The sequence below is a fragment of the Alosa sapidissima genome, chromosome 24, assembly GCF_018492685.1.
Source record: "Alosa sapidissima isolate fAloSap1 chromosome 24, fAloSap1.pri, whole genome shotgun sequence".
Classification (NCBI taxonomy): Eukaryota; Metazoa; Chordata; class Actinopteri; order Clupeiformes; family Clupeidae; genus Alosa; species Alosa sapidissima.
The window spans coordinates 25,513,353-25,522,078 of record NC_055980.1 but is presented as its reverse complement, the minus strand read 5'-3'; the positions used below and the strand labels follow the sequence as shown (position 1 = coordinate 25,522,078).

General features: G+C 44.1%; 1 protein-coding gene across 1 annotated transcript; it reads left to right on the top strand.

The window, feature by feature from the left end:
- Positions 1-1,423: 1,423 nt before the first annotated feature.
- On the top strand, positions 1,424-2,866 carry LOC121700276 (leucine-rich repeat-containing protein 3-like). Its single transcript, XM_042083156.1, has one exon. It carries the CDS (start codon positions 1,468-1,470, stop codon positions 2,290-2,292), a length of 825 nt encoding a protein of 274 aa, XP_041939090.1. The 5' UTR covers positions 1,424-1,467; the 3' UTR covers positions 2,293-2,866.
- The last annotated feature ends 5,860 nt before the right edge of the window (positions 2,867-8,726 follow it).

Genomic DNA, 8,726 nt, shown 5'->3' with positions numbered 1-8,726 from the left:
ATTGAGGGTAATTGCCTCAGCATGGATCCTATTTTGGCACCAAACACCATGGGGTCTATTGTAGGGATTCATTTAGGAGCTCTCACATTGATGGTAGGATGGCACTTATAATAGGCTCTTCTTGTCCTCCCTCACTTCCTTTCTATCTGCCCCTCTCCATCTCACTCTTTGCCTCTCTTCCTCTCTGTCTTCCTCCTCTCCCTTTCACTTAAAAGATACATCCAGTAGCCTATTTTACATAGTAAGTCCTATTTCTTTGATGTTTGTAGGCACTAATTCTTAGAAGGGATCAAAAAAGAATGACAAGTGATACAACTTCGACTTAGCTTAGCGACTTAGCATGCTAACTAGCAACTATACCACTACTATAATTAATGCAATAATTAACCATCAATGAGCTGTCATCTGTTTAAAGTTGCCAATTATTTTGGTAATTGTTAATCAGTTTGTATGATTTTTTACCTCCTTACACTGAAATATTTTCTGCCTTACTTGCTCTTCAGTTAGCTAAGTAAGTATTATTGGCATGTGGACTAAACAAAGCTTCTGAGGACATATTATTTGGCTTTGGGAAACACTCACTGACTCACTATTTGTTTTTCACTTTTTTCTGGCATTTTATTGAATAAACAACTCCATGATTAATAGAGAAAATAATCAACAGATTAATTGTTAGTTGCAGCATTTAATGATACCATGCAGGGACATCGCTAATGTCAATGTAGTCTGCTTTTTATTCTTTCATTAATCAAGAAGTCATTACAAGTGTCGGCCGGCAGGAAACAGGAAACTCGAAGCAAACAAACGGTGGGAAAAAACTGTCAAATGTTTTAAAACGTTTGCCTTTGTTTACAAATTTGAGCTTCATTTGTGCATCAAAAACCTGCCGTAAGACACTCCAGTCTTCTAAGTACTGACTCAGGCCCAGTACTGCTCTGGAACACTGAAGAGGTTGAGGAGAGGTGCTGTGGTGTCCCTTAATCACCACGCCACACTTGTAACATTTCACTGAATATTGTTTTTTATTTACAGTATTTATTTTTTCTAGATTTTATTGATAGGACGGTGGAGAGTGGTCAGGACATGAATGAGGAACAAATGGGGAGTGCACAGGGAGTGAACTGTGTTGTCCTAATCTGTACAAAAGATTTTATTCTTTCATTAATCAAGAAGTCATTACAAGTGTCGGCCAACATAGACAGATACACCTGAGACCTCAGTACGTCTAAAGAAGGACATGAGCTGATTGATACATAGCAATTTTTTTTTTCAATCTCTTATTGTTTTGTCTTTTAGTGCATGTTGTTTTTACTAATGTTGGGTTTCTGTATTTATTGATAATCTCTCTCTCTCTCTCTCTCTCTCTCTCTCTCTCTCTCTCTCTACTCCCACTCTCTCCTTCAGACACAGCTAGACTTGCTGCTGCTGTCTCTGTCTCTCTCTAGGTGGGAATGCCAGCATCCCATAATGCCTTTCTCTGCAGTTTGGCTGCTCCGCCGCTCCACCGCGGCTCAAGTGCTCCTCAGTGCCCTGGTGCTCTCCTCGGCGGCCACAGCTCTCCAGGAGCTGAAGGCCACCGGCTGCCCTGAGAGCTGCTATTGCTCCCTGAGCGATGACGCCGGTGGCGATGGCGGGGAGCTGGTGGTGCGCTGCAGCGGCATGCTCCTCACCGAGGTGCCGAGGAACATCCCCAACGCCACCCGCCGCCTCTACCTGGACTACAACCAGCTGGCCAGCATCCCGGCCGACGCCTTCCTGGGACTCCCCCTACTGGCGGAGCTGGACCTCTCCCACAACAATCTGGCCCGCCTGGAGCCCGGCTCCCTCGCGGCGCTCGGCCCGTCGCTGCAGAGCTTAGACCTGTCCTCGAATCAGCTGCAGGAGCTGGACCCCGAGGCGCTGGGCGGTCTGCAGTCCAAGACCAACTTGACCGACAACCCCTGGCGCTGCGACTGCGCTCTGCAGGAAGCCATGCCAAAGCTGGAGCTGGAGCCGGCCTCGCTGGCCAGCGTGGTGTGCCACTCCACCGTGCCGGAGGACGCTGGCGCCACGGGAAAGTCCTTCGTCATGGTGGCCCAGGAGCTCGACCTGTGCGCCGGACTCAAACGGACCACCGACGTGGCCATGCTGGTGACCATGTTTGGCTGGTTCGCCATGGTCATCTCCTACCTGGTCTACTACGTGCGCGCCAACCAGGAGGACGCGCGCCGGCACCTGGAGTACCTCAAGTCGTTGCCCAACAAGCAGACCACTCCTGAGGAAACCTCCATCACCACTAGTACCATGGTCTAGCAACGCCATAATGGCACCTTAACTCCCAGTGAAAACCTTAACTTCCAGTGGCTCGTGCAAGAACCGTTTGCCGCAGTGTCGACCAAGGCACAGCGCAGTAAACTTAGGCAGCGGTGCGAAGTGGCGACTGCTCTTTTGCACTGAACCCAGTTGCCAATGCTGCACAAACCACTTTGTATCCAGAACGGCCTTAAGGAAAGCAGACAAGGCCGCTAAGGGATGTAGGAGAAAGGGGCAATGGAAAAAAGACTGGAAACCTGAGGTGCATTGAAATTCTTTGAAACATTTGAGATGAACATGTTTTCTTTTGATCTGTTGCATTTGAAAATTTTTGCATAAACATTCTTAAATTCTTCAATTGCAACAAAAACAACAAAAGCCCTTCATCCAGCGCCCATGTATGTTTGCAGAGAACTACCTCCTCAGAACAATTGAGAGCATTGAACGTTGAAATGTAAGCAGGAAACTCGAAGCAAACAAACGGGGGAAAAAACTGTCAAATGTTTTAAAACGTTTGCCTTTGTTTACAAATTTGAGCTTCATTTGTGCATCAAAAACCTGCCGTAAGACACTTCAGTCTTCTAAGTACTGACTCAGGCCCAGTACTGCTCTGGAACACTGAAGAGGTTGAGGAGAGGTGCTGTGGTGTCCCTTAATCACCACGCCACACTTGTAACATTTCACTGAATATTGTTTTTTATTTACAGTATTTATTTTTTCTAGATAGGACAGTGGAGAGTGGTCAGGACATGAATGAGGGACAAATGGGGAGTGCAGGGAGTGAACTGTGTTGTCCCAATCTGTACAAAAGATGTGTTAAAAAAAACAAACCAATGCAAGTTGTGTTATTTTCAACACATAAAAAAGCAATGTTGGAAACAACACAAACTGTGTTGTCCCTATCTGGACAAAAGATGTGTTATTTCAATACAATGAAAGTTGTGAACACATGACACTGTCATGACACATCATAACCCTACCTAATCCTAACCTCTAACCCTAATCCTAAACCTAACCTTAACCCTAACTCTAACACTAACCTTAACTTGTTATGACAAAAACCGAATGTCACTTAATAACAGAAGCGTGATACCATAAACGGTTATGACTTGTTTATGACACGTTCATGACAGTGTCATGTCACTCTTATGTCGATACTGTCAAGTAAAGTGGTACTGAACATGGGGTATGGGGTGTGATGAGATGCTGCCTATTGCTGTACATGGACTCTTTGCAATTGCACCTTATGTCAGTAAAGCACTCATTTTTTCATGTTCTCCCTCTACCACGTACTTTCTGTCATGTAGAAGATGACAGCCGTATGCTTCGCTGTGAAAGCACATTCCACAGTACAACTTTTTCAGTCCTTTTGACCAGGCATTGTGAAGCGGCCTTCACATACAACGGGAAAATGACACTGCGGCACTCAAACCCATGATGTTCAATGGCTTGCCCAGCTCCAAAACAGTTCTGTTATTGTGCCGAGAAAAGCGCAGTGCAAGAGTGCTGCCCAGAGATCTTACACACTGCATTCAAAGCGCATGGCTCTCATGGAGACTACTGTGTTGCTTGAAATGAACCTAGAGCAGTGTCACTGTAAATGTCTTTTAAGTAATGGATACGACTATAAGTCTAATATGAAGGGGGTCAATAAACCTTTTATTATAACAGAGAAAGAGTGTGCCATTCACAGGATATCTTGCATTCAGATTAAACTAAACGCCATGTCCAAACAACACTTTAAACTATGGGTACCATTTTTTTCTTCTAGATTGTGGCAAAATACTAGCCTGGATACCAGACTCTCTGGAGTACTGTAGGGAAAAGAAACCAAGTGGAAGCACGTAGGCAGGCGGAGCCCAGGCTAGCAAGATACTTGAGTATGGGGTGACTGATAGTAGATATCTAGAGAGCATAGCTGCACTTGGACCCACTTCCATAGACATTTTAGAAGGCTTAGCTGAAATGGAATTCAAGTTAGTACTGTATCTGAAATATGTAAGGTAAACAGAAACACTTTGAGTCTAGCATCCATGAAACATAATGAAGGGATTTATAAAGTCAAGTGAAACCACTTTTATTTATATAGGGCCTTTTTGTATGCAACCCAAAGTGCTCCACACACAAGACATTGACACACAACACAAAAGATGCCGGATGGAGCGACGTAGTCGCCAGCGTACCCGTGACACCAAGACATAAGCAAACAAATGAACAAATAAAGCATTTAAGCCACATGATATATATGTCTGTATAGTGTATACCCTTTGATATAAGCATAACTGCACAAATAAAAACAGTTGTCCTGTTCAGTTTGAATATTGGTGACATTTCAACATCATTTTCAGACAATCACACTCTGTTTAACATGGCATTGATGTGCACCAGGGTCCTGCCTGATTCAACCCAGAACAAATTGGTGCATAATGCTTTCAATGTGCTTCTCTCTTTCTAAGATGTCCTTTTCTTTTAATGGGTGAGTTGAAGTCAAATGAAATGAAGATCTTTTTCCAGGTTTTGCCATGCACAGTCATGGCTCTTTGCAGAGTGGACAATCTCATTAGTGTCATCACAGACTGGCCTCTCAAACTTGCTGAACCTATGACATATCGCTTAATGATACCCATTAATGGGTCTGCACACACACTCTTACACACACAGATACACACACACACACACACACACACATTATTATACAGCAGAAACCCATGGGACCATTTCAAATTTTCCTAAGCCATTTTAGTGATGATGAATAATTAAAGTCATTTTTACAGTAATTGCATCCATTCCGCTATTTCATATCCATGTTCCTGTTACTTTACCAGGGGTGTCAAACTCATACAGGCAGTGGGCCGGATTTGTTGGAATGAGACCTCACAGGGGCCGTCATTCTCATGGTCAATTTTATTTCTCTGCATTGGTATCAGAGTGTTGTTTGATTATATACTCATTTACTATACCCACTCATGAGCAAACAAGTACAAATTATTTACTCGTCATATCCTGCTCTTTCTCTCTTGAAGATTTGTAGTGCTAGGTTTAATCAATTTATCACAGAAATTGCTTATTACAAATTGTGGATGTGAATATCTTTTCTTTATAATTTTCCCTTCCTACCCAAAACTTCTTGGGGGCCGTATGAAACCTTCTGGCGGGCCTGATCTGGCCCCCGGGCCTTATGTTTGACACCCCTGCTTTAGACTCATTTGTCAACAGTCTTGCCCTCAATTAGTAGATTGGACTAAATGTGTTTCCCAGACCATTGGCATTTGCCATAACATGCCACTGTGTGTGTGGAATGTCTTGACCTCATTATGGGCTGGGACGTGAACATCTCTCCGTCTCGTGTTTCTGTGCCCGTATGTGAGAATGTCATTCGTCTTTGTGTGGGAATGCTAAGCACCTAGCGTGGCGACCTTTGCGCGGGTTTGTGTGTGTTTGACTGTCCCGCTTCTTTTGTGTGCGCTGTGAGGTTTGCACCTCTCGTTTCACAAGGATGCGATCTACTTCAGAGGCACTCAATCAGTCCTGGGTGTCAGGACACGGTTCTGTCAACGTGCACGGCCTTTGAAACCAGAACTGGACTACTCAGTTACATGTCCCAAGATGGGGCAGCTTTCATTGATGTTTACTCTTTTTTCTTAGAGCCTCTATTTCACTTCACTTCACTTCACTTCTTGTTCGCTAGCTTTTGCTAGAAAATAGGCCTACAGTTTGGCTTTTATTGAATATATATTTTTTATATATATTTTTCATTTTGTGATTTCACTATATTCTTATTACTATATTTCACTTAATATCCGTGATGCTCTTTCTCACTACAGTCCATTGCAACCCAAATATGTCTCTGTGACTGAGATGAGATCAGGAAATGAGAGCATTTTTTACTGGATTCCTCCACAAAGCCCAAGGTCTGTCTGCTGCCTTCATCCCCAGTCCTCTCCTCAGTATCAGATGTGTCACTAGACCCAACACTACTGGGGTGCAGTCCAATCTAATGATAATAAACCTAACCGTATTTACTGGGGCCCAGTAAAATGGGACTATGCCCATGCTCAGTATGTAGGAATGCTCAACCACAGCCACATGTCATTTAAACATGGTTTCATGCAAACCTGTGGTTTTGAAACCATTAAAATGTTTTGGTCTTGCAAATGGCAAATGCAAAACCACATAATGGTCGGATGGTTTGCAGCGGCATAAATGTTATTCCCTTGGTGAATGTGACCCCCGGGCTATCCAGGTTTACAGTATATCAGCTGTTTTTTGAGAAGGCAAGGTCATTCCAGAGTTGCCAGGTTGGCAGTGCTATACACCTTTGTCTTCCCCAGATCCTCCCTTGGAGAATGCAAGGTCTCAGCAGCGTTACCAGGTTTGCAGCACTGCTGGGCTGGTCCTGTTGCTAGCTTGTTCATCAATAGGTGCCTGCAACACTGCCACAGCGGTAGGCTAACTCTCCCCTCCAGCACCGGGCACATGACTCCCCGTGGAGACCTAGCCTCGGCCCAGGGCAGGTAAGTAAATATTGTGTTTGAAATCTGACCCGAGGTGGGCCTGAGTTTGCTCTTTTATCAAATGACAAGCTGACAAAGTGTTGTGCTTGATAGCATCAGGCGTGGCGAGGTGATCTGAGTGTCACTCATTCATGTGAAATGTGGTACAATACAATACTCCTGGTGCACGCAGTAGACCAACACACAGCCATATCATATCATCTCTGTATGAAAAACTGGCAAAGACATTAGTCACGGTTCAACATGAGGTTGACAAACTTTATATTGAAATTGAGCTATACATTTAAATGAAACTGTATCTTCTCAATTCCACTAAAATAATAAAGATGATGCAAAATGCAAGAATGACCAATTATGTTTGCCATTATTGCCTGAATGATTGAGTGTTTACTGCTGATCTTTAATGAAATACTGAGTCTTGTGAGTCTTCACTAAACAAATCAGAATGCTAATCAAATTCCTAATGCTATCAAGGTCCTGGGATATTGCAGTGATTGCTCTTTGCAATTTCATGCATATTTGAATTTCTCTCTTTATGCCCTTCAGCCAATATTGTTTGTTAGGACCAATAACATTCATATGCACAGCATATTTATATGCCATAATGAGAGGGGGGGGGGGGGGGGGGGTCTAACAAAGAACAAATAATGCCGGATCTACCTGGTCAACTCAGATGACTGTCATCGGAAAACATGACAGATAACCATTGTCTTCTATTCCTGGTTGCTACAATCAGTGTCTTTTCACAAGGCTCAGCAGGCATCTTTGTCAACTACACAGATTGTACACCAGCATGCCAAATGGGAAGGTGTCTCCTGAAATAGAGATTAGCCTGCAGCCTCTTGATTAGAGCAGTGGCTGATTTAGTCTCACTCTGCCGGCTCAATCAGCTAACTACCCTGTGCATCGCCTGTGATTTGGCACAGCAATCAAGCTCTTTGTGCATGATGCAGTCAGAGGCTGGGTTCAGATGAGAGAGCCACAGCATAACATCCTGCGGCTGACTCGTATCGTAGACTCCAGGAATTGCACTTCCAATTCAGGAATGCCCCCACACAGCGTGTACATATCTGATTACAAAACGTTTGTGAGAATTTTTCTGACAGGTAAGAGTGCATGACGACTGTTTGATGTTGTTGATACACGTACAGGTTGTCTGCTTTGTGACAGAGCTCTTGTTCTTTTCACTGAGCTCGTGTTCATCCAGATGTCAGCAAGGCCAAATAACCCTGCGCCATCAAAACCCCCCCCCACACACACACCCTACAGACACACACACACACACTCATCACCCTCACTGCTATGTTACTCAAGCGTTAGTGATACCATCACCTGGTAACAAGACACAAGTCGCCGTGGATAGGGTGACACATTCAATCTAACAAAACCTTGCCACCCACCACCTCTCATCGGCTCAGGATCCGGTTTCATCCTGAGATGCGCAGCGGTGGTCCCTGAAGATAAGGTACAGAGGTTGATTGCTGTTGATGCTGAAATGGCAGATAGGGCACTGACAAAAATGAACTACACGGTGTCATTCAGACACTCAAGAAAGAGGCGGTCTCTCTCTCTCTCTCACTCTCTCTGTGTTTGGGTGAGTTATGGCACTTGACTCTAAAGGTTTGGGGAAAAGGAATCCCTTGCAGAGAGAGCCCCTCTCTGGTTGCCAGGTGCAAATGTTTTCCTGTAGTCACCCATAACAGAAGTGTCAGGTGCATAGCCTATAAAGGGCCTAAAAGGTCTTCTTTTTATTCCATATATTCAGAATTTAACTGTTTTTTTCTATAGTTCCAATGACTTTGAGGGCCTTCATGTGGCCTTGGAAACTCATTTTGAAATCCACAACACCAGAGTGTCACTATAGGCATAAGTGACTCTCAGAGGTCCTGCCAGACATTTGAGGCCCTACGATGATAATAT